This window comes from Enhydra lutris, unplaced genomic scaffold, assembly GCF_002288905.1.
Source record: "Enhydra lutris kenyoni isolate GAN:26980312 unplaced genomic scaffold, ASM228890v2 scaffoldscaffold39, whole genome shotgun sequence".
Taxonomy (NCBI): Eukaryota; Metazoa; Chordata; class Mammalia; order Carnivora; family Mustelidae; genus Enhydra; species Enhydra lutris.
Window position 1 is genome coordinate 9,838,171 of NW_019154123.1, and position 27,477 is coordinate 9,865,647.

Below are 27,477 nucleotides of genomic sequence, written 5' to 3' on the forward strand. Positions count from 1 at the left end.
ATTTGAAAGTGCCAAGTTGTTTTTTGTTTTTTGTTTTCGTTTTTCCATGTTGTTCCAAGTTCCTTTTCTCCTTAAATAAAAAACTTATTCCTCTTCCAGGAGCATGTATAGCCCTTTTTAAGAAATCCCTAATCATCAGGAAAAAGAGGAGGCTGGGAACTTGAGATACAAAGAAATTTCCCCAAGATGTGCTTTTGTCAATAGTTGCACCATCCTTGTTCAACAAATCATTGATTATGTTATTGATTAGTAGAGCTATTATTTGCTTCAAGAAAACCAAACCACTTCTGCTGGTAAAGAGAGATAATTATCACCTAATAATAAAGAGAGATAATTATCACCTAAAATTATCATCTAAAATTGAAAGGGTTTTCCACATATGGTTAAACACAAATCCAGCTGGGATAGGTTTAGAGGAGGAGCCAGGACAATTGGGTACAGTCCAATGAGAAATAGAGATAAGGGGGGCCTGATGATGTAAACAATAGAATGTACACAACAATATAATGTACACAGCCAGAACCCAGTGATAGCTGTCACTGAAGTTTCCATTATGTGCTAGACACCATGCCACACGCTTTACATGTCTTACATCTAAACTTCTCATTGATCAACCTGACCAATATTTTACCAAACTGAACCACATTTTACAAATGGGGAAATTGTGATATGCAGTATTTTCTTCAGAGTCACACAGCTGTTAAGTGCCACAGAGCAGAATTTAAACACAAGTCTGAGTTTGATTTTCTAATTTTCCTTTACTACAATATTCTGGGAATGATCTTGTTGTATAAACAATGTTTTAGGAATTGAGTTTCATTATCATTTAATTTTTCTCCCCATGCTATAGGATGTAATGATACATATGCTTTATTAAATGCCATAGTGTAATAGAAAAAAATGAAATAAAGTCTTAGGATAATCAACAAATTTCTCTCAATCAAGAATAAGAGTATAACCTCTCTCTCTCTTTCTCTTTTTAGATTTTATTTTATTTTTTAAGATTTTATTTATTTATTTGAGAGAGAGAGAGAGAGTGAGAAGGGAGAAGGTCAGAGGGAGAAGCAGACTCCCTGTGGAGCTGGGAGCCCAATGTGGGACTTGATCCTGGGACTCCAGGATCATGACCTGAGCTGAAGGCAGTCGCTTAACCAACTGAGCCACCCAGGCGCCCCCTATTTTTTTTTTTTTTTCCAGTAATCTCTTCACCCATCATGGGACTCAAATCTACAACCTGGAGATCTTTACAATCACATTTACAACCTACCAAGCCAGCCATGGCCCCCAGAACCTCTCTTTGAAACAAGATTCAGCTATTTTAGTGTCAGATTGGAATACATCCCTCATTAAGATACACATGGCTCTTAAAGTTGCTTCAGTATCCAATAAGACCCTGGGATGTGAAAACCACCACTGGTGCTGCTTTCAGTCCCCATGTTGAGATAAAGAGAATGTACTCATAAAAGCTTCCTGATTACTCATGTAAGTTTTTAAGGGCAGTAACCTAAGTCTTTAACATATGTAGCACCATATTCTGACCTCATTCACAAAGCATTTGTCTGACACATCCTCCCAATATGTTTTTGTTTCTTGCTTTCTTAGGAACCTTCAGAAATGGTCATCTCTGTACCATGGCAGCTCTAGGTAGGACACACAGTGACATCCCCTGGATTCATCTCTTCTAAGACTGGAAAATACAAAGAGCACTGACCCCAGTCAACTCTGAGCTATGGCTCTCTATTTCAACAGTCCTCTGGGGGAAAGAGGCCAAACATGATGGACAACTCTAAGGAAGCAGAAAAATGTCTGATTCAATGGGCTTGGCTTTATGATTGTTATTTGTAAGTCACTTCCTTTTGAGAAGAAGACAATGAAGCAAACTTGCATCCTTGATACTTGACTTTAAGAAAAGCAATTTAAGATTTCTTCAAACTTACTGTTGTTCAGTGAAAAAGAACTTCCCTTAAATCAGAATTCGAGGATCAAGTTAACTCGAATTGCACAAGGCTATCATTGGAGGAATCTATGGTCTTTCCAGGGCAATGGGAATAATTGTTGGTGCCATTAATCATAATACCCACAAGAATCAAGCATGGACAAGGGGGTCTGGGATTCTAGGATTACTTCGTTGAGGACCCAGAAGAAAATATTTGGAAATTACGTTGCAAGTGATTGGAAATTAAGTTAGTCATTCATTCAACAAATATTTATTGAGTGCCCTCTATGGTTGGGAACTGTTCTACGTGTTTGGATATATCAGTAAACAAAATAGGATAGATCTCTATCCTCTGCCCCAAGAGACTGTACATTCCACTTTGGAGAGAAAAACAATAAACTATAAATAATCACATAGTTTATCAGAAGGTTTTAAATGCTGTAAGAACAATGACAACAAAAGGGGGATTAAAGAATGTGGGAAAGGGGGAATGATAGTCTCAGGGAATCATTCATGGATGTGCTACTTAATATTGTTTTTGAATATTAATGACTTTATGTGTGCCATTGTAGGTCCTCTTAGAAGCCAATGATGAGAACACCATAATGCAGGTCTCAGGTCAAGCAAAGGAGAGAGGGAAGGAAGAAAACCTGGGCAACAGTGTCTTCGACTGCAGTGCAGTTGTAATGAAAGTTCACCAAGGTCATCATGGAGGCACCCAGCCAAAACGATGAACAGGGCAGTTCCGTACCACCAGGAACAGACTGTTTAGCACCTCTGCTTCACTCAGTCATGGGGCTGGAAGCTGCCCATAGAAAGCCTGGCCTCTGTACCAACACAGTGAAACGGTTTCAGAGCACAAGAGCTGGGCCGTTAGCCAATTACTCTCCTGTAATCAGATACAAGAGGCACGTTCTCATGGTTGCCACAATTAGCAGAAGAGATTTTGTCACATTTTTGGCAGAATTGCATCCATGCCCTTCCTCTTGTCACTGAACCTTCTTATTCCACCAGAAACCAAAACACTTCTCCGCAGGCAGCCCTGGTAGAACCATCGAATGTGGTGCTCTGACACCCTCCCTGGAAGGATGGGCAAATACCCCACGCTGGGCCAATCAGTCTTTCTTTTCCAGCAATTTTGATCTTGAACAGAGGGACCCAAGATCAAAAATGAAGCAAGCAGATTCATTTAACAATGAAGGCCAGAAAAGTCTTTCTGATTATTCCTACTACCTAGACCTTACAAAAAACTACTGCTTCCTGTCTTTTTCAAGAGCTGGTTGCTCATTACTTTCTTTGGTTCTATAAGTTATAACATATGTTTTTATTTTATTTTATTTTTATTTATTTATTTGACAGACAGACATCACAAGTAGACAGAGAGGCAAGCAGAGACAGAGAGAGGGGGAAGGAGGCTCCCTGCTGAGCAGAGAGTCCGATGTGGGGCTCGATCCCAGGACCCTGGGATCATGACCTGAACCGAAGGCAGGGGCTTTAACCCACTGAGCCACCCAGGCGCCCCACAACATATGTTTTTAATAAACTAGTATTTTTGCTTCAGATAACCAGAATCCATTTGTATTGCTGATGAGGAATCCTAATTACAGAATGATATATTTAGAAAAGGAGAGTCAAGATGTAATGGAAAGAATACAGACCTTAGATGACCTTGCATGTGGTCGAGTCCTGGTTTCTGCATTTACTTACTGAGTTGGCTCAAATATAACTTTTACACCTGTCCGCACCACATCTGCATACTGGATATACCATTGCTTCTCATGGTTAAGGACTTTGAAGAGGCCAATATGTGCCAAAGTATTTTACACTTTTTGACTACCTATACAAAATAATGACTTTACCTGTACATGTAATGCTTTCATTCTTTACCTATTAAAAAACAATCAGGGGGCACCTGGGTGGCGCAGTGGGTTAAGCCGCTGCCTTCGGCTCAGGTCATGATCTCAGGGTCCTGGGATCGAGTCCCGCATCGGGCTCTCTGCTCGGCAGGGAGCCTGCTTCCCTCTCTCTCTCTCTCTCTCTGCCTGCCTCTCTGTCTACTTGTGATCTCTCTCTGTCAAATAAATAAATAAAATCTTTAAAAAAAAACAAAAAAACAAAAAAAAACAATCAGGGAGGTGCCTGGGTGGCTCAGTTGGTTAAGCATTTACCTTTGGCTCAATTCACGATCCCAGGGTCCTGGATGGAGCCCCACTGGGCTCCCTGCTCAGCAGGAAGTCTGCTTCTCCCTCTCCCTTTGCCCCTCCCTTCACTTGTCCCCATTCACTCTCACTCTCTCAAATAAATAAAATCTTTTTAAAAAAATCAGGCACAACTATGGTTCAATATTAATATTTGTTAAAGCTAGGCGATAGCATAGATATAAAGCTAGGTGAGTATTGGTTGTAAAAATCTCTGTGTACGTATGAAACATCTCATGATATTATTTTTAATTAAGGAAACATTACTTTGGAAAATGGAGAATTATTCAGCATTTACTTGAACATCTAAGCTAGTATTAAACTGCAACATAAAGTCAGCTCAGATTGCTGGGGTTAGAAAGATCTTTGAGATGACGGAATGAAACTCTTTACTGGAAAGATGAAAATACTGAATTCAGAGTGGTTGAGTAAACCATTCCAAATGGTTAATGTTAATTGTCATTAGAGGTGGGACTAGACCTCAAGTCATAGGACTTTCAGTTTCTTGGGCTTTGTGCTAAAACACAGTGCATTTCTCCAAGGATTAAAAGAAATCTTCAAAGGATTAATAATGATCACATGAGTGAATAATCTGATTTTGATATCTGAAAAGGAAAATTTATACTTGCATATATTATTGATAAAATAATCCAGGACACATAACAAATTCAGCGTCATCAAGTTTGGGGGTTTGGGGTTTTTTAAAAAGATTTTATTTATTTATTTGACAGAGAGAGTGCACAAGCAGGGGGATTGGGAGAGGGAGAAGCAGGCTCCCTGCTAAGCAGGGCGCCCAATGTGGGGCTCCATCCCAGGGCTCTGGGATCATGACTTGAGCCAAAGGCAGATGCTTAACTGACTGAGCCACCCAATATTATCAGTATAATTATAATATTATTATTAATCTATTAATATATTAATTATATATTTATGTTTATATAAATATTAATATTTAATATTTTAAATATCAAAATATTTAATTTTAAATATTAAAATTTATTTAATATTTAAAATATTTAAAATATTTTATTTTAAAAAAATAAATCTTTTTTTTTTAAAGATTTTATTTATTTATTTGACAGACAGAGATCACAGGCAGGCAGAGAGGCAGGCAGAGAGAGGAAGGCAGAGAAAGGAAGGGAAGCAGGCTCCCTGCTGAGCAGAGAGCCTGATGTGGGGCTCGATCCCAGGACCCTGGGATCATGACCCGAGCCGAAGGCAGAGGCTTTAACCCGCTGAGCCACCCAGGCGCCCCCAAAAAATAAATCTTTTTAAAGGATTTATTTTATTCATTTGAGAGAGAAAGTTTGGCCGCACTTGTGCGCACACATACACATGCACAAGCAGGGGGAAGGGCAGAGGGAGAGGGAGAGAGAGAGAGTGAAGCAGGCTCCTAGCTGAGCTGAGCCTGGGGTTCAGTGCAGGGCTCTATCTCACGACCCCTGGGATCATGACCTGAGCTGAAATCAAGAGTCACTTAACTGGCCGAGCCACCAGGCACCCCAGGCCAGTATGTTTTTTTCTTAAGCAGATTTAGGATTAGAATATGTGTTTAAAAGGTTGAGCAAGTGAAATCAAAATGATGGGAAATATGTTCTATGGGAGAAAGCAGATATTTTGAGATGAGAATTTGGAAACAAGGAAACAGAAATTGAAAAGAAGCGTTAAGGATCTCATGACAATTCTCCAGTGTATAAATACATGGTTGCAGTTTTAGGTGTCATTTTAGCACTTTCCAAGAACATGCAGACAACAAACATACTGAACATTTCTTCCATTGTGCAAACTCGACTCTTAGCAAAGACTCATGAACACAGCGCCAGATTGCCCTGAGTCACAACTTGGCAGGCATATTGAAGCAAAACAGACGTTTCCCCAATTTGCTGCTCCTCCCCTAAAAAGGAGCTGATCCCTCACCAGAACTTGAGGCCAAACCCCACTGCCCAGGTGAGCACGGCTGTGCCCTTCCTGCACTGGCAAGTGTGTCCCAAGACACTCTTTTGTGAAATCTGAATCACACATAACATTTTCTCACTCGCTTCCCTAAGATTATAGGCATCTTTTCTCCAACAACAGCAAAAGTACATTTCGATCCTGTACAGTAATTAAAACATGACAATTTAGGGGCGCCTGGGTGGCTCAGTGGGTTAAAGCCTCTGCCTTCGGCTCAGGTCATGATCCCAGAGTCTTGGGATAGAGCCCCGCATGGGGCTCTCTGCTCAGCAGGAAGCCTGTTTCCCCCTTTCTCTCTGCCTGCCTCTCTGCCTACTTGTGATCTCTGTCTGTCAAATAAATAAATAAAATCTTTAAAAAAAATAAAATAAAAATAAATAAATAAAAAAAATAAACCATGACAATTTAGAATGCTTCTAAATCATGTGGGCCCCAATTCGATATTCCCTAACGGATCTGGGACATTCATCTTCAGAGGTCAGCAAACTTCTGGAGAGGGCCGGGTCGTCAATATTTTTGGCTCTGCAGTTCAGACATCCTGTCTCAACTATTCAGCTCTGCTATTGTAGTGACAGAACAGTAATAAACAACACATAAGCAAATGAGCATGGCCATTTTCCAATAAAATGTCCTTTATAAAACCAGCACCCTGCCAAAGAAGCCTATAAACTCCCGTGTTCTAGGAGTTAATCCTTCATTCCTTGGGCATTGTGACCAGACTCGATACTACCAGACTGTTTAAGAAGCACTCTCTGTTAGAGCCACCTGGATGGCTCAGTGGGTTAAAGCCTCAGCCTTCAGATCAGGTCATGATCTCAGGGTCCTGGGATCGAACCCCATGTTGGGCTCTCTGCTCAGCAGGGAGCCTGCTTCCCCTCTCTCTCTGCCTGCCTCTCTGCCTACTTGTGATCTCTGTATGTCAAATAAATAAATAAAGTCTTTAAAAAAAAAAAAAGCACTATTTGTTAGTGCAAGAACCAAGTAGACCCTGGACTGTGAATGTCATAGAGGTGCATTCTCAAAGAAGATTGTCCAGATGATCCTATTTTCCTAAATGGAGGGTAGTCATTTCCTTTCTCTTTTGATAATGAAAATATACTTAATTATCCTTTACCTAAAAATAAGCTTAATAACCTTAGAGGAATCTCTAACAAGGCATGTCTTGCAATTCCATTAACAGAAGCAACGTGGGGATTATGACATTGAGTACGAACTTTGTGAGCTGCATCCCAAAAGCAAAATACATGCAAATTAGAAGAGAAAAGAGTCAAATGGAGATGGGTCAAAGAGTCTACAGACTCAGGCCAAAGCAACTAGAAGCTCAAATATGTGAGAAACTTCTACTTTGGAGATTTTTTTTTTTTTTTAAGATTTTATTTATTTATTTGACAGAGAGAGAGAGGGAAGCAGGCTCCCTGCTGAGCAGAGAGCCTGATGCAGGGCTCTATCCCAGGACCCTGAGATCATGACCTGAGCCAAAGGCAGCAGCTTAATCCACTGAGCCACCCAGGTGCCCCTCTGCAGATCTCTTTTATGCAGAGAAAAAAACAGGTAGTTTTCTAAATCATTAAGGATATTATACACAATGAAACAATTATACACAATGAAACAAGCAAAAGGGAATTTTTTTTTTAGACCTCAAGACACATTCCAAGTTTAATGTTTTCCCTTTCAATAATATATTTTCTTAGTAGCATTGTTAACAAGATTCCTTTTGTTGTTTGACTCCTACTGTAATTTCTGAAACACAGTGCTTTTATTTATTTATTTATTTATTTATTTATTTTCATAGTGGAACATATTGTTTCAAAAGATAATTTAGTGGACTCAGCATTGAAGAATTCTGGGTAAGTAAAGACTTCAAGAAAAATCGCTGTCCTTATCATAGATAAAATCAGTTCTCCGGTTATAGCTTGGTTATACTGCCCATCCCTAGAGATGCTCCAAGCCGTTAAGTTTTTTTTCACTTGATGTCATTTTTAATAATGATGGTTTGGGGGATCTGTTCATCAGTGCTCTGTGGATTAGTAACTACTAAAAAAACAAACACACTAAAACAGTAAACCATTCCCCAGCCTTCCCTCCCCTCTCATCTCAAAACATATATACCCAACAAAGTAAAAAAGGCCAGGTCAGATGGATTCCATTGCAGATGCACATTTTAGAGTCATTCTTGACACTTCTTTCTCATCACCCCTGACCCCCAAACCAAAGAGATCACCAATCCTGTCAATTCCAGCAGCTAAACCTTTGAGATGGGTTTTAAATCCACTCTGGCATCTTTACTGGCCATACCCTAGACTAAACCGGGGCTGCCGGAACTTGAGTCTGCAACAGAATCCACCGGACCGCTTGTGAAGGCAGCGGTCGCAGAGTGCCCCCCTCCTGATTTGATTCAGAAGGTGTGGGCGGGGCCTGATAATCAGTATTTCTCACAAGTCCCAGGTGATGCCCCTGTTACCAGTCTTCAGATCACACTTTGAGCACCACTTAAGTATTGCTTATGTGGATCACCTGCCTCCTGAGGCAAAAAAAAAAAAAATGATCTTTGTAAGACTAAATACTCATCATGTGACTTCCCTGCTCAGAACCCTGATTGCCTTCAGTTAACCTGCCACAGCCTGGGCATGGTCTTTATTATAAAGCCTGTGACACCAGTCCTGTCTCACTCCTGTGTGATGTGACAAGTCGCTCGCTGCCTGTTCTCCAGCCACTGGCCTTCTCTCTCTTTCTCAGATGGGGCAGTCTTTCCCAGAACCTTTGCACACGTAGCTCTTTGCCTAGAATAAGTTTTTATTCTTTCCTTCATGTGGTCAACCATTACTCACCCTCAAATTCAACTCAAATGTCAGTTTCTTGATAAATTTTTCCTCATTCCCCAATTTGGTCAGATTCCCCTATGATGCCATCCCACAGCAGCCTGCAACTTGCCTGGAAACTACTTGGCAGGTTCACGATTATTGGATGAGTCTTTCTCAGTAGACTAGCATGTACAAGAGAGCAAGGATAGTGACTTACTTTCTTTTGCACAATCCCTTGGACAAAACAGACTGCCTGGCCCGAATGTCACAGGGCTCTACAATTTGTGTCCAAAGAACAAAGTTAAGTAAGATGAATTCCAACTTGACAATAATATTACTGCTGGCTGTGAGACTGATGGCTAACATTTACTGAGCGCCCATGGGCAGGCACCACGCAAAGCACTTTACAAGTACTTTGGGTTCATTTAAAACTAAGAAGTAGATGCACTAACTGTTATTGCCATCTTACAGGTGAGAAAACTGAGGCTCAGGAAGTTGAAGTAAACTGCTCCAAACCACATAGTTCATAAGTTATGGGAACTTCTTTGCCTGGTAGATCCAAATCTAGACTCTGCAATTCATTATTTCTAGCATTACACGGTTCTTTATACTCTCTATCACTTACTTTCTTTTCTAATCCCCTTCATAGCTTTAAGATACAGAATATTATCCCTGTTTGCTTCTCAAAGGCGAATTTAGAGATTGGAGGGTTGAATGACTTGGCTAAGGCCACGTAGAACATGTCAGCAACTAAGCCAGGACTCGAACTCAAATATTCACATACACAGCTCATGACCTTCCATCCAGACATGCTGGAAATGGGGGAAAGTGCTACACAGCTCATGATTCCTTCCATCCAGACATGCTGGAAATGGGGGAAAGTGCTCTCTAAAATAAGATGATTTTTACTACATTTCTGTTCTCAAATATGCGTCTGAAAATGTGAATTCATTTGACCATTTTGCCAACCTGCTAACAGCTGACAAATGGACTTTACACAGAGCTCTTTCGGCTTTGAGGGATAGTCACATGCCACATGCCACATGCCACAGCCTATTGGGAGAGCGAATATTCGCTGAATATTTCACAGTCAGAGGGGTTCCACAGTCTCCAACACCATGCACAGGGATCCCTGAGTTGTGTGAAAGTTGCTGGCCTTGTCTGCGTTCTCTGGTGGCTGACTCTCCAGCTGCTTTCCCCCTGCCTTTTCTTGCTAGCTGCTCCAGCGAGACACTCACTTCTTGGCTGCTTTGTTTATTTACCTACTTCGTGCCTGCATCGGCCCAAGCTCTCAAGGGAAACTGGGATAGAAAGGGCTGAAAGCAGAGGGATACAGTAACAAACAAGTCCCCAGTCTGCATTCCTGGAGTAAGATGTCCTCAGGACAACCTGGTCACTTCCCTTGCAAATAGTTGTTGCTTTATCAATCCAGCAGAAAACTCCAGAATGCCACTCCTTCTATCGCTGCAAGACAGAGAATGAGAAGAGTTTCTCCAAATAGAAAAAGAAGAAAAATATCCTAGCAACAGAACCAATGTCTAGAAACAGAAAGAAAAGGGAAGGTTGAGGTCACAGATCCAAAGAAAACTTCCTTGGAAGGAGAGGTTACCATGAAGCTGAGTCAGGGAAGCAAAATGAGTTCAGAGGAGTGTGTACAGATGGTGTCTCAAAGCTATTTTAATAGGGGGCAATAGAGGGCTTCATTTGAAAGAGTAAAACAAATATTTTTACTCAGTCAGCAAGAATTTGAGCATTTCTTACCCACCAACGACTATTCTAGGCTTGGCAGATACCATGATTAATTATTATGGCACCAGTAAAAAAAAGCCATCTTCAACCATGCACAATCTCCTGGGAGAGATGGATGTTTAAAGGAAAGTTATAACAAAGGATGCATCAGGCAGTTTGGTCTGCTGTAACAAAGTACTGTATAGACTGGCTTCAGAACAAAAGGAATTCATTTCTCACAGCTTTGGAGGCTGGAAGTCTGAGATCAAGGTGCTGGCACAGTCTGGTTATGGCAAGAGTCCTCTCCTGGGTTACAGACTGCTGACTTCTCATTGTGTCCGCACATGGTGGAAAGGCAGTAGGCTAGCTCTCTGACCTCTTCTTATAAAGACCTCAACCCCATTCACAAGGGCTCCACCCTCACAACCTAATCACCCCCAAAGGCCCCCCCTCCTAACAGATCACACTGGGATTCGAGGTTCAATGTCTACATTTTGAGGGAGCAATGACAGTCAGCGCATTACAGGATGGGACCGACATGAAGAACAAGCATGATGTGAAAGAGAAGGCCCCAGTTGGTGAAGGCCTCACAGATGAGATGGGTTTGAAGGGAACCGTGATGATATCACAGGTTTAGTAGGAGGGTGTGGGCAGGGCGAGGGTCAAGGAAAAAGGCAGGGCAAGTGAGAACACAAGGCATTTTTCAAAAACTATGAAATGATGAATCAAGGTGAAGTGAGGCTGTGCTCGGGTAGAGGTAATGAGGAATGAGGGAAGAAGGGAGGGCAGAACTGAGAAGAAGGAGTCTGAAGAGATATACTGTAGAGCACAACTAGCTCATGAGTGGCTTCCACACCAGGCTAAGGAGTCTTCGTTTATCATGAAGGACAAGGAGTTATCACTGAAGGCTTGGTCACGGGAGCATAGTGAGGTCAGATGTACACTGTAGGAAGATGATTTGGGGCCTGGGGCCCTCCTGAGTGCAGTCACACTGGTTGTGTGCCTATGAAATGGGTCCTGAACATCATAACCCTACAACAAACAGCACTTACTACCCTGGCATGTTTTCCTCAGAAGAAGAACCTGTCTGTTCCCATTTCCCAGAGCACCAGACCCTCAGAACCTCCCACTTAGATGTGTGAATCCAGTGTCTGAGCCCTGGCCTGTGGCCTGGTTTCTAGTTCTGCCTCACCTCATTGGCCATCTGACCATCTTCAGAGGGACCCCATAAAGATTCTGGGATGTCTTAGCTGAGAGGTTCTATATCTCCTGAGTTGTCGGAGAATTACAATACTCACACAAAAAAATCACACTATTCTAGACGTGCTATACTCTTACTATGAATAATTATGTAATATTGACTGGTTACAGTTGCATAAAAACAGACCTGTGCTTTATTCCTCAGTGACGAGCCCTTACTCGGTGACACTCACCCAATTTACACACTAATGGGTACCAGAACCTCAGATCGCTAGAGCACCCACATGGACCCTTTGCCCTGTTACAGAAAGTCATTCTTCATGCCACGGCCTTAAGTCAGACTGTCATGATTCAGGGCCTGAGTTGCAATAGTTTCATTTAACCCTTCTGCACTCAAGAGGGCCCCAGGCTTTAATTAAATGATCCACTATCGCTATCTTAAAATTTTGTTTTTTTTAAAGATTTTATTTATTTATTTGACAGAGAGAGATCACAAGTAGACAGAGAGGCAGGCAGAGAGAGAGAGAGAGGGAAGCAGGCTCCCTGCTGAGCAGAGAGCCCGATGCGGGACTCGATCCCAGGACCCTGAGATCATGACCTGAGCCGAAGGCAGCGGCTTAACCCACTGAGCCACTCAGGGGCCCACTATCTTAAAATTTTTAGTAGATATTTTTAAAGGTGAGCTGTTGCCAGGCAGGGGTGTGTCTGTATTTTCCCTTTTCAATGGACTCTACAAATTATGTAGCTTTTCCTAATAATGGGTGCTGAGCAACAGTTATCTCATTTGGTCCTCCAGCAGACTTCTCTGAGGGTGCCTGTCTCTGACTCAGAGAAGGTCAAGGAGAGGCTTAGACAAGCCAACTCACTTAGCTGGTGCACATACTTAGTATATGGCGAAGATTCTACCCCAAGCCTTTCCGATTCTCAATATTGCTCTGGTTTTACTAGCTATTCGGAGCAGATCTTTGGCCTGGGCACAGTAAGCATAGTGGGAAGATCCTTCCTTGCCAGAGCTTGATCCTCCAATACCTACTTCTCACCACAGAGAGAGAACCTTTAAAACTTTTCTTATTTCCAAGGGAACTTGTTTCACTCCAAAGATTCTCAAGCATTGTTTGCGGTTACACTTCATTTCGGGCTCATGAAGATGAAATCATGACTAGCCACAGGTACAAAAATGAGTCACTTAATAGGTTCCTTCCTTGACAGTTTGCCAGGTCCTCCCAGAGACTTAGGGACAGCACCTAGGCAGCCACTCTCCCCCATCAGACAGGGGCCGGTGAGACAGAGTCACGGGGTCCCTAGCCCAACGCTGAGGTTTGCCATGTCCTTGAGCATGACCTAGTGTCTGAGAGTGTACCCGTCAGGAGTCCACTTTGCTTCTCTGTGAGTTTCTTAACTGTGAAGTGGGATATTAAATGATTGGCCTCCAAGGACTGATGCCAGGAGTAACTGGAGTCACAGCATGGGCAAAGAGCAGAGCACAGAGCTTGGCTGGCAGTGGACACGCAGGAAGGACGGGGTGTTACTGCTGTGTGAAGTCATCTGCGTGGAGTCAGGGAGGCTGCCTGTGAAGAAGGGAAGGTGGGAGCAGTGACCTTTCAGTCTCCACGTGACAGGCAGCGCTGGGCGGTTCCTGACAAACGCACTGAAGCCTGATCCACAGGTCCATCTCACCTGGTTCTGACCGCCCTGGCTGGATAGCCGGCATGAACAGGTCCGTAAGAGGACTGACCTGAAACTCAACAATGCAACCCTCACCATGGGCACGCACAAAGAGAATGCTTTCTCTTACAGTAGCTTGTCCAGATGCATGAGAAACAGCCCGAGAAGCCTGCCTATGGTTCCAAGGACGAAGCCTGCATTACACGTGAGCGGAAAGCTGAACTGCCAGGCCGCGGCCCCACCAAGGCTGCACACGCACTGCCGCCTCTCGGAGCCCTTCACCTTCCCGCTCCCAGCACCGTAAGGCTGTTTACTGGAGCTGCATTTCTGAGCCTTCCTTCTTGAATGCAAAAGGCACAGGAGAGAAATAGAAGATACTCATCTTCTATCAAGACTGAACAGACATTTTGGAGAAGCATCATGAAATCATAAAAGCATCATAAAATGCTATTTTGGGGTATGCGAAGTCCAAAGTAAAACCTCAGAGGAATCAGACTGGAAAGTAGCCGGAAGCAAACAGCAGCAACCTGACCCACTGTTCTCTAATACACTCAGTTGTGGGAAGCGTGGTAACCGCGTTGTGACCCTTCAGACATTTAGGAAAACTGTAAATTTCATAAGCATGAGAATTAAATGTCCTCTTGCCTCTTGCTACTTTTGCTCTGTCTCCTTCACCAAATGCGTTTCAACAAATCTAGATGTGAAGTTTGTAAAACATGGCTGCCCGTTTGTGGTCACTCCTTTATAAGAGCTGGGAGCCAAAAAAAAATCTTAAAAAAAAAAAGGTGTGGGGGGGGTGCCTGGGTGGCCCAGTCATTAAGTGTCTCCCTTGGGCTCAGGTCATGATCCCAGGGTCCTGGAATGGAGTCCCACATGGGCTCCCTGCTCTGCAGGAAACCTGAGCTTCTCCTTCTCTCACCCCCCACCCCCTGCTTGTGTTCCCTCTCTCACTGTCTCTCTGTCAAATAAATAAATAAAATCTTTAAAAAAAAAAGGGGGGGTGGTGCCTGGGTGGCTCAGTTGGTTAAGCAACTGCCTTCAGCTCAGGTCATGATCCTGGAGTACCGGGATCAAGTCCCACATTGGGTTCCTGCTCAGCAGGGAGTCTGCTTCTCCCTCTGACCCTCACCCTCTCATGCTCTCTCTCTTTCTCTCCTTCAAGTAAATAAATAAAATCTTCAAAAAAGCAGGGGGGATTGGGAGCTAGGTCCCCTTTTCATGAATGTGGGTAGCCTTGCAGCTGCTCCAACCACAATCCCAATACAGTATGAAAGAATTTATGCAAGTGACACCCTAAACAGGGTCACAAAATGTCTCCAGTCTCTGTCTGGTCAATGGAACACTAAACTCCTGGAGGCCTCCACGAGAGGCTCTGTGCAGGCACTTCAGCCCACTGTCCCAGTGGATCCCAGACTTCTAAGATGCCAGACAAGCGAGTGAAATCATCCAAGGTCCTCCAGTCCGAACATGCATTCATCTCCCATCTGAACACCACCTAACAACCAGCTGCAAAAAGGAAGAAGAATCATTCTGCCAAGTCCAGCCTGGGTTCCTGACCCACAATACTATAAGCTATAACAGCCACTGTTCTAAGCCTATCAATTCTGAGGTAGCTATGGCACATCAAGAGTTAACTGGGACACGAGATAAACTGTACTCTACCGCCTTGACTCCACATGCCTGCAAGTAAGAACATGCTTGTGTCATTTCCCAGGAACAAAGCTTCCAGGTTCCTAACTTCACTAGCTTTTCAGGAAGCATGAGTCCCCAATGGGCTCTTCACGAATACTTCTAAAATCTAGGAGTGTCTCTACAATCTAGTCCTCTTGACTTCCAAGAATGCAAGACTCTAAACTCTGCAGACTCTAAGCTCTGTCCTCCAGGGTCACAGAGAAGCCTTCAGTTGCTGCCAAAGGACCACCCCAAGCCAGGCTAATGCCTATGGCTTTGACAGTCTCAACAGCCAGAGGAGATCCCATCAAAGGATGACACTTGCCTTTGTGCTTCGTTTCTCAAGGACTCTGGTCTGAGTAGGGCTAGGAGGGAAAATGATCTTGCTTCCCTCAGAATTACCTCTCCTACCACCCCAGGACTCCCTCAACCTCATGATAAAATTTCTTTTATTTTCTGTAATCTCAAACCCTGTTCTCTAACTCTTGTTGAAATTGGTTCCCAGCCAGCAGGCTTGCCTCATTGTTCTCTGGATGTGGTGGAAAGCTGAAGTGACTGTGAGTGACATGCTGGGAAACCCCCACAGCCACAGAGGACAATCCTTTAGACAGTACAGTTTCCATTAAAGCGCATTTTCTTGTTGTTCATTTATTACATGGATGGGCATGACACCCCTTGCTTTGAAATTTGGATCTTACATGAAACCATTCTATTTGCAATGCTACAAGCCCATCTCTTAACAGTAATAGGGCGGGAACTATGCGGCACATTTAAAATGTTAATTTTGAGAATCATTTGACATTCTCCAACCCCAAGGCTTTGTCTCTTTTCCTACATAGAGCTCCATTTCTAAAATACCTGGAGGGCCTAATCAAATATTCTAAAAATCATCTGCACAGTCATTTGAAAAACTGAGTGTAACAGAACGCACTAAGAATATCTTACATATAAACTTAGTGTTAGAAGGAAAGTGTTCCTTACTATGATTATCTGCTATGAGCAGCTCATTGTAAAAAAAAAAAAAGAAGAAAGAAAAGAAAAGAAAAAGAAGAGGAAGTTCAGGAGGAAATCTCCTCCCTTTTGTCTTTAATCATGAACTGACCTCATAAGACCAAATGTGTATTATGTCTGATTCAGAAAGTTCACGTGTGTACCAGAGTAAAAACAATGTGTTACCCAACTAGTGGTATGCATACTCTTGGTAGAACACAGATTATTTTTGGTAGTTCATATAAATATCTTACATTTTAATGTCTATTAGCTTTAATGTACATTGAAAGTGAAATACGCAGCTAGTACATCTAGCCTACTTTTAGACATTTTGAGGGAAATGAACAAGACACCACCAATGTCTCCCCATTTCTCTCACTCTTTCTCTCATCTTCTCTTCTGATCGTCTCCTACCTCCCCTTCTCTTCTTCCACCCTTGGTCACCCTTGTGTCATTTCCCAGGAACAAAGCTTCCAGGCTCCTACCTTCACTAGCTTTTCAGGAAGCATGAGTCCCCAACAGGCTCTTCACAAATACTTCTAAAATCTAAGAAAGCTTCAAGGTTCCAGCTTTCTCCCTACTCACCCCCCAATACATACTACTTTTTATTTTCTGAGGAATTTAGTTTTTCAGCTTCTGATGTGCATCTGAATGTAGATCTAGCAGCTGAGTAAACAAAGGATCCTCCTCCTCCCGGCACCCACCCTAAACAGATAGTAAATTATAAATAAATTGTTTTTGTTGTCACAAATATATAAAGTCCATTACCACAGAAAGTTGAAAATCTAACTATATTTAAGAAAAAAAAAAGAAAAACGCATTAATATTTCTAGGCACTTTTCCAAGTCTTGACAAGCTGAGGACTATCTATCACATAACACACACTTGAGTGTTCAAATTTTTTTCAGCATCACAGTTTCCTTATCTGTAAATGTGAGACAATTCACTTTTACCTGATTTCTTACTGGGAAAATTAAGTAAAATAACATATGTGCTGGTTCGTGATATACTTTTTTTTAATTTCAAGAGATGAAATTACAGTGTTTTCATTGCATTTTTTTTTTTTTAAGATTTATTTCTTTGAGAGAGAGCACAGGTACATGTGCACATGAGAGAGTTGAGGCAGGGGGCAGAGGAAGAGGGAGAAAGAAAGTCAAGCAGATTCCCCACTGAGCATAGAGCCTGAAACCAGGCTTGATCTCACAACCCTGAGATCACGACCTGAGCCCAAACCAAGAGGCGGACATTTAACTGACTGAGCCACGAGGCACCCCTTATTGCATATTTATTTATAGTTACCTTCTTTTTGAGGCTAGTGATCCCAGTTTTTTATTTAGAGTAGTGATTTCGTTTTCTTTTGCTTACAATCTGAATGTGAAAAAAGAGTCAACTGAAAAACATCAAGCAATAGTTCAGAAAATACACAGAAATACATGGCCAATCTTGCAGGTGACCTAGGAATGAGTGACCCTGTGAATGAAAAGAGTTATCTAAACTGCTATCAGGGGTGTGTGGGTGGCTCAGGTCATGATCCCAGGGTCCTGGGATCTGATCCCTTATCAGGCTCCCTGCTAGGTGGGAAGCCTGCTTCTCCCTCTCCCACTCCCCCTGCTTGTATTCCCCCTCTCGCTGTGTCTCTCTCTGTCAAATAAATAAAATCTTAAAAAAAATACAAAAGCTAAAATGCTATCAGACACGAGATTCCTTTTGTGACAAATACTTGTATTTCCCTTTTTCTATTTAGAACTGAAAAAATCATAATATGATTATACAGACTGTTTTCACAAAAGCAGCATTATTACTAACAGTAATCTAACAAAAAATGCAAGTGAGGTCATCTCTGATAAACTAATATGCATCGCGTATGAAATGGTCAGGTGTGACTGGCTGCAACAGAAGATAGGATTTGGCTACTGGATAATAGGACGAATGGTATGCAGACTCCCTGGAATGCAAGAGCTCTGCGTGCAGAGCCCAGCAGATGCACGGCATCCGCGACACGTACTGTGAGTCAGTGACAAGAGGTTTCTGAAATGGGTGAAATTCGGAACAAGATGAAGTTTAATCATTCCTCACTACACTATGGTTTTCTTCTTGGAAATTCAGTGGGAAATGAAAGCCTTGCCCAAAACACTGTGTGTTAAGTTCTAAGTTCAGATAATTAGAAACCAGTGTTTTACTTCCTGGAAAACCTGACAGGGCATTAGAAAGTCATAGGGTGCATGGTAGTGTATTGTTAACTTTGGGTACTGTGTCATACAGTGGTTCTCACTGACTTACTCATCTTGCAAAACTGAAACTGTATCCCCACCCCCTTTTTCCTCCTCCCCTCAACCATTTATTTCCTGCTTCTATGAGTTTGACTACTTTAGATACCTCACGTAAGTAGAATCATGCAGTATTTGTCCTTCAGTGACTGATTTATTTCACTTTGTATATAGAGGAGAGATCTCATGTTAAGTGTTCTTCCCACAAATAAACCAGCCACAAAAGAACACAAGGAAATTTTTGGAGGTGATGGGCACATTTAGAATCTTGATTGCGCTCTGGTATCATAGGTGTATGTCCAAACTCATCAAGTCTTATACATTAAATACGTGTAATTTTTGGCATACGAATTATACCTCAATAAAATTTAAAAAACAATTTTAAAAGAAAGCCATGTTAGACACTGGACAGTTCTTCAATTGTAAGACCAATCCATACATTATAGTACATTTAGCATCCCTGACTCCTTCCCACTAAATGGCAAAAGCAGTCCCCCACCCCAATTATTGAGTCAAACATCCCCAGAGATTTGCAAAATGTCCCTGGAAGGTAGTACCATCCCTACTTCCGCAGAGTCAGTGGCTTCAGGGCGAGAACCTTGAAGTTAGAGGATGTTTCTGTAGCTTGGTTTCTTTGTTTACTAGTTTACAATTTGGGGCAAGTCACTTAAATTGTAGTATATTTAATGTGACTGTAACCAGGTGTTTCAGGTTTACTTTTGTTTCTCAAAAAGATAGGATAGAATCCTAACCCCTACTACCTCAGAATGTGACCTTATTTGGACAGAGTCTTTACAGAAGTAATCAAGTTCAAGTGAGGTCATTAAGGTGAGTGCTAATCAACTATGACAGATGTCCTTATATAAATGGGGAAATCTTGACCTAGCCACTCACACAGGGAAAATACTATGTGAGGATGAAAGTAGAGATCGGGATGATGCTTCTACAAGCAAGGAACACAGAAGATTGCCAGCAAACCTTTAGAAGCTAGGGCAGAGGCATGGAACAAATTCTTTCTCATAGCCCTCAGAAAAACCAACTCAACTGACCCTTTGATGGATTTCCAGCCTCCAGAATGATGAAACAATAAATTTCTGTTGTCTAAGCCGCTGGTTTGTGGTACTCTGTTGTGACAGCCCTAGCAAACTGAGACATCAGGATATTATATTTGTAAAACGAACTATGCCATTTTAATTTTCTTTTTATGTCCTTGTTCTCCTCCAGCACTTTTCTTCCTGGGATCTATTTAATATGAAAATGGGCTTGATACAATGGAATATTATTCTACCATTAAAAAGAACAAATGAAATCTTGCCATTTGCAACAACATGGGTGGATCTAGAAAGCATAATGCCAAGGAAAAGAAGTCGGTCAGAGAAAGACAAATACCATATAATTTCACTTGTATGTGGAATTCAAGAAATAAAACAAAGGAAAAAAAAAAGAGAGAGAGAGAGAGAGAAAGAGACAAACCAAGAAAGAGATTCTTTTTTTTTTTTTTAAGATTTTATTTATTTGTTTACAGACAAAGATCACAAGTAGGCAGAGAGGCAGGCAGAGAGAGAGAGAGAGAGAGAGAGAGAGAGAAGGAAGCAGGCTCCCCGCTGAGCAGAGAGCCCAACATGGGGCTCGATCCCAGGACCCTGGGATCATGACCTGAGCTGAAGGCAGAGGCTTTAACCCACTGAGCTACCCAGGTGCCCTCAAAAGAGATTCTTAATCATGGAGAACTAACTAATGGTTACCAGAGGGGAGGTGGATGGGGAGACGGATAAAATAGGTGATGGGGATTAAGGATTGTACTTATACTGAGCACTGGGTGATAAATGGAATTGTTGAATCATTATATTATACACCGGAGACAAATATAACACTATGTTAACTATACTGGAATTAAAATTTTTAAAAATAAAAAATAAAAGAAAAAGAAAACAGTCTTGAAAGATAAGATTTCTGTAGCGAGGATATGCTAAGATTAACATATATAGGTTGGGGCTCATCAGCTAATCATGATGGTCTTCCATGATGGAGGATATAACTTTCTACCATTAAAAAACTTAGCCAAAAAGCTAGAGTCTGGAAGACAGAATACGACATGTGTGAAAGCTAAATCTAACCCGTTTTCTATTTTTGTGAATAAAGATGTATTGGGAGATGGCCCACCTACTCATTTACATACTTTCTAGGGTTGCTTCATACTACAATGACAGAGAGGAGTACATGAGACTTAGACTGTATGGTCTGCAATACATACAGTATTTACTATCTGGCCCTTTACAAAAAGGTGTGCCCATGGCCTATGCCAAAATATACTCCATTAAAAACATTGGGTTAAAATTTTTAAAAATCAATAAAAATAAAACAAAATAAAATAACTTAAATCCATTGAACATCCTGGACAAAACACCAAGATACTTAAATAGCAACACTTTTAAGGTAAAATAATGCTCTATGCCAGTACACAAGGGAATAATATCACGGAGTCAGTTAAATGAAGAAAATATGGACCAAAAGTTTAATTCTCAGCCAAAGTGATCTACAAGTCTACAGGCCAAAGGCTCACTGTTATTAAAATGCAAGAACTCAGGGAAAACCGTTCTCAGGAGCTCTTTCTGAGATGGCTCAGAGAACAAGCTTCAGGAAACCAAGAAAAGATTGTCCCTCTCCCTCTGCTCCTCCTCCTGCTTGCTTTTTCTCTCTCAAGTAAATTAATTAAATCATTAAAGAGAAAAAAATAAAGAAGGCACTTGATGTGATGAGTGCTAGATGTTGTATGTAGATGATGAATCACTGAATTCTACTCCAGAAACCAATATTGCAGGGGCACCTGGGTGGCTCAGATGATTAAGAGTCTGCCTTCAGCTCAGGTCATGAACTCCAGGTCCTGTGATCCAGCCCCATTTCAGGCTCCTGGCTGAGCAGAGAGTCTGCTTCTCCCTCTGCCTCTCCCCCCAGCTCCTGCTCTCTCTTTCTCTCTCTCTCAAATAAATAAGTAAATAAATAAAACCAATATTGCATTGTTTGTTTAAGTTAAAATTAAAATTTGAATTAAAAAATTAAAAAAAATTGTTCCAGGATTAAATGGACTAATATAAATAAAAGTTAAATATGTGAGAAAGTGCTTAATACACAGTAAATATTGCTTAAGTGTTAGTCATTATTATTCTTATAGTTGTCATCCTTATTGACTTTTTAAAAGATTATGCTCTCTTTAATAACTATATTTTAGAAGGGCTGTGTGTGTGTCTACATATAGATCTTTATATGTCTGTTTTCTCTTAATTATCTAGAAGAAATCACAGTAACTCAGAGAGAAGGACGCATAATGTTGGAGCAGAGGTAAGAAAAGGGATCAGATGTGACCTATTCTTCCAAATCCTTTTATGGTTTTATTTTAATTTGGGCTGAATTACTCTGCATTGGGGCATGAATTCTTCTGGAGAATGCTATGTCCCACCCTTTTCCCTAGTCAGAAGAGGAAAACAGACCCTCCAGGGTGGACAAATCTAGTGGGTAGACAATAAAGTTTTCCTGAAGAGGATAGGGGTGTTCAGCCTGTGAAGTATGAAGGAAGGGGCTGTCTTTAGGGTGGGGTAGAGAGGGAAAGGAGGGAGACTTATAGACTGAAAACATGACTAGGAGTTGGGGTTCTGCCAGTGAGAATGTCCTCCTTTGATTTTCCTCTGAATTCAGCGAATAGCCATATTTGCCATCCTGATAGCAGTGTGTCAAGTCCCAACAGATGCCCTGAACATTTAGAGTGTTCTGCTGCACATCACCAGCCTTGGGTCTGGATATCAGAATTACAGGCCAGGGCAGGAAGAGAAAGAGCAGCCTTTTCCCATGAGGTCAGGAGAACAAGACAAGCATCGAGGTGCTGGTGGGCAAAGAAGCTCAATGGCAAATGGTCGAAATGTATCTAGAAAGAATAGAAACAAGCACTTCTTTTCTAAAGTAAATTAGAAGAAAATACCTTGGTAGAGGGCATTTTCTCCCTTCTATTGAGGGAGGACCCTTGAGGGCATATGTTTATTATTAAAAATAATCAGAAATCCAGACATCCTCTGAAGTATCCATAGGTCCCTCAGATGATCAATTTCAATTCCAATCAGCAAGCACTTACTGTGAAACTAATGTCTGTTGGACACTGCCCTGAACTCAAGCTCTACACACTGGACATGTGGACGCAAGTAAGGCATAGGTTGTGCCATCAAAGGCTCACTGTTGTATGTGGAGAGAGATATAAAAATAGCTAAAATACAGTCTGATTATCATAGAAGTGGCAGCAGTTTTCAATCACTTGTAACTGGATCAATTTATTGGCTCAAAATGTCAGGCAAATATCCACACTGATTGGTTTAGAGGGGACTGGTGCCTTTAACGATTTCCACCCAAAGAGGTCTAAAAGTCTGCAAACATCTTATAAAACTCTGGGCTCAGGAAATTCTTTTGGGTGTTGACTCCCACAATGTCCTCCATATTTTCTACTTTTCTGGCCTCTAAAGTCTCCATCCTTTGGGTTTCCCATCTAGATTCCCCTCCTTGGCCTAAACCTTTCTCAGTGTTGCCACATTTGGATATCTGGGAAGACACTCGGATGGATTTGGAATCCCCTGTACAAGGTGCCTGTTTGAGAAGGACAAGTCTGCAGTCGGCAGATAATTTAGACAAAGGACATCCCTTTTCACTTTGTTCCACTGATGATGGTTTTATCACTCCCAACCAGTCTGCATTCTCTGCGGCATCTCCCATTTTCTTCTATTTCAGGTGCTCTTCAGTGACTGTGGTATAATTACACAAAGCTGAAGTCCTTTTATTTTATCATATTTGCCACAAAGGCCTTATCTATTGACACTGGGAAGGATACAAAGGTCTGAACTATGTTTCTAATGTGAAAGCCTTAGATATTCCGTCCCTCCCAGAATGCTCCTCTCCGTTAGTTCATGACTACCGTGTATCCAAAATTTACATGGTCACAGACTGTCCTCCAAAGACAAATAAGTTATAAAAGAAGATGCAGTTCCCATGTTCAGGCTCCTATTCCTCTTCCTGACAGTGACCCCAAAACTGAGTACTGAGAGCAAAACACAGAGGCCTGAAGTGCTATAATCATCTGCAACACTCAGGAGAGCCTCCCAAAACAAATAATTACCAACCCACAATGTCAACAGTGCCAAAGTTGAGAAAACCTGAGTTAGAACGCAACTTGGATGTCGTGACAAAAAGACCCCAAAATGAAATTATTCCAACAAGATGAGAATGTACTTGCTTTTGTCTGGGGTGGGGAGGATGGATCTGTAACAAGACCCAGGCTCCTTCCATATTATTGCTCTGCACTCCTCTATGGTGTCACCCTTGACAAATGGTTGAAGCTGCCTTTGTGGCTTCACCTGAACATTCTGACCCACATGTACTGCTTTGCTAGGGCTGCCCTAATGGAACACCACGGACGGGGTGTAGCCACAGAAATTTATTTTCTCACAATTCTGGAGGCTGAAAATGGAGGTCAGGGTCTTGATAGGGTTGTTTATTTCTTGAGGCCTCTCTCCTTGGCCTGTGGATGGCTGCCTTCTCACTGTGTCTTGACATAACCTTTCCTCTGTATGCCCGTATCGTTGGTATCTCTTCTTTTTATAAGGACACTAGTCATATTGGATGGGGGGGTCCCACCTTTATGATCTCATTTAACCCTAATTACCTCTTTAAAGACCCTCTCTCTGAATATAGTCACAGTGTGTGTTAGAGCTTCTAATGTGAATTTTGAGGACACACAATTCAGTCCATAACATAATGGGAAAGGAAGAGAAATTAGAGGGCAAACAACTGCATTTTTTAGGGATTTTTCCTAAGAGTTATGTAAGTCATTCTCTTGCATATCATTGACAAATGTGACAAAACTTTGTCACACGTGCAGCCCAACTGCAAAATAGGTTGGGAAGTCTGATTTCTAGCTTGGTAGGCATGAGCACAGATAAATCTCAGACAGCAATGTTATTTTAGAAAAACTATTAGAGAAAGAGATAGAATTTTAGAAACTGAAAATGACAATCTGTTCTAATTTTGATTTAGTGGTTCCTCAATATAATGCCTCTTGGATTCATCCCAATTACCAAGGCCCATGAAATAATGAAACCAGTTCCTATATAGAATCCCAGTACTGCAGATTCCAAACCCATCCCTACATCTTCTTTCATTTGAAAAGTGTCACAAAACTGCAGCCACAAGAAAAGACTTCGTATTTCCTCAGTGGCAGCTTTGAGTCCCGGCAAATTTACTCCCACCCTGAGTTACACCGTGTGTCTCTTATTTTTGTCTTTGAAGAAGTAGTGAGAAAGGCTCTGTGGCCAGGGAACTGGAGGAGAAAATGCCTATGCTGTTGCCCTTTAAATTAATTTCCTTCTCTGCCCATGAACACCTGAGCCTCTGACTTAATGACTGAGGTTGAGATGTGATTCTTAAAGGCATACAATTTGGAGAATATCCTGGATAAGATCATCTATTAATAATACATGAACAACTATCATATCTAATATGCATTTTAAGAATGACCTAGTAACATTGTAACACAACTTATTTTAACATACATTCACTCAGTTAATATATTAACACTGAACAGTTAGAATTCTAATGCTAAACTTTCAAGCAGTTTATGCAGCTAATGGCTAAAACCAGGCTATTGCCTGAGTCACTTGTGGAACTTCAGTAACAGTCTGTATATTTATGTGAAATGCCATTAACCTTAATGGGAGTGATGGATTCATTACTGAGTTGAAGGAAGGTGACCCTTCACAACTGCCCGAGGAGCACCTGTCTAAGAAAGCCACTCACCATTCTTCTTGTAGAACATAATTTCTCCTTTGAATTCCGTTTTCTCCTCCAGTGACTTTTCTATTTGAAGCATCAGCTGTTCATTGGTTTCAACTCCAAATAAGAATTTGCAGCTGCAACTCTTCTGCATGACTTCGGTCCGGGCGAATCCAGCGAGCTCACAGAAGCCATCAGAACAGTAGACTATGGGGAACCCCTTAGCCACCTGGGCATTCGCAAGGATGAAGTTGCTATCTGTAAAATGACAAGGAGACACTCAGCCACCACACAAACGTGAGGAACTCTTTCTTTTCCATCAGTTTCAGTAACAAATTAGGAGCTTGTGTACTTAGCTAACTGCATGTCCTGATGTGCTAGGGTGGGAAGACACACCAAAACACGGAGCAGCAGAAGTGTGTAGTAAGCTCTGACTTTGGCTTGCATTTTGAAACACACTACAGAAGGAATACAGTATTCATTGGTCTGCTTCAAGGCACTTATCCCCCAGCTGGCAGTCCAGGTAGGACACTTTTGGGCATGGCTTCAGGTTCAAACCTTGAATCTGCCACTTGATGTATACATAAACTTGAACAAGTTATTCACACACTAACCTCCTGTTTCCTTAGGTTTGATTTCGCTAAAGGCAGACCTTGAACGGAGATTCAAGTGTAAGACATTTACTGGGCAGATAACTTCAGGAAGTAAGCAAGTGGGGAATTGAGAAAGGGAAGGAAAGAAAGGTAATAAAGGGTAGGAGAAGAGGGTTTTACTGCTATGGCAGCTGAGGTTATATAGGGACCCTAGAAGTAACAGAGGACCCCAGCTTGGAATCTGCCCACTAAGGGAGAGAAAGGTATGTTGCTGGAATTAATGAGAAATGTACATAAGGTGCTTAGCGAAGTCTCTGGTACAAATAAGTATTCAATAAAAATTGTTGAGTGTTAATCACACCTTCATGGTTATTATTTTTCTTTTTTAAGATTTTGTTTGTTTATTTTTTTAAGAGAGAGAGACAGATAGTGAGAGAGAACAAGAGTGAGAAGAAGGAGGAGATAGAGGGAACCTAATGAGTAGGGAGCCAGACACAGGACTCAATCCCAGGACCCTGGGATGATGACCTGAGCCAGAGGCAGATGCTTAACTGACTGAGCCAGCCAGACGTTATGGTTATTATGTTAACAAGTAAGAATCAGAGGTTATTATGTTAACAAGTAAGAATCAGAGGACAATCAAAAATAGCAGAGTATTAGGTGCTTGGAGAGAACTCCTGGGGGACAGTGTGAGAGGCAATATTCAGGGAACGTTCCTGCTGGGTGAATTTCTTTCGATACCAATTTTGAGGTTTGGGTATGATATTTATAAGCAAAAAGATGCATATTGGAGATGGGCTGTCAGAGAAGGCATTTATAAAAACCTGTTCGTAGGTGACTTTAGGTTCAGAATGAATTAGGGACTATTATTAAATAATTCATTCATTCTCTCATAAAACAAATGTTGGACACTGTATCAGATATCAGAGGCTGGGATTTTTAAAATAACACAAGTAAAAATGAAAGAACCACAGTATAAGTTGTTAAATGAAAAAATCAAGATTCAATATAATATGTTATTAGATGAACTATTTGTCTGAAAATAGACACATATGAACATGTATATGTGTATCCAAATATGAAATACTTGTGTGTACCTAAAAATAAGTGCAATAACTTAGCAACTGTAGCTATCTTTAGAGAGAGTGACTTTAGGTAAAGTGGTAGGCACACTTATTTTTACCATACACCTACTATACCCTTTGAATGTTATACTAAACGCTTTATATATTGCCTATTCAAAGAAACAGTATTAAAAAAAAAAAAAGTTTGCAGTAGACAGCCTGTCTTACATGCTATGAGAAAGGAGGAATTCTAGATACTTTCCAATGGCCAGTAGGTCAAGCACTGCAATCTATTCCGTGGGCTTCCTCATCCATTTTTAAAACATCTGTTTCATGTTTCCATAGTTGTCTATCAGCTGACTGAACCAAATCCACTCCATCCAGCTTTGCTCCAACCAACCCCTGAGCCCAGAATGCCAGTTCTAGTGCTCCCATCTACATCCTGCCTGAGCTGGGCTGGCTGTGGAGAAAAGCCAGAGCTAAAGCTCTACACTGGGAAGCCTTTGATGGCCTGTTATTTTGAAGCCATGGGAGTGAATTAAATTATCCGAGACTAATATTTAATTCTGCCACACTCTGCAGAAGCATTTATTGACTGTGGACTACA

General features: G+C 41.5%; 1 protein-coding gene across 1 annotated transcript in view; it reads right to left on the minus strand.

Annotated features, from left to right (window-relative positions):
* The window catches only part of LOC111155055 (potassium voltage-gated channel subfamily H member 8), a 388,581-nt gene that overhangs the window by 235,251 nt on the left and 125,853 nt on the right, over positions 1-27,477 (minus strand). The window contains exon 2 of the mRNA XM_022515084.1: positions 25,238-25,471. Within this exon, the coding sequence (XP_022370792.1) occupies positions 25,238-25,471 (234 nt within the window). The remainder of the gene's footprint in view (positions 1-25,237; positions 25,472-27,477) is intronic.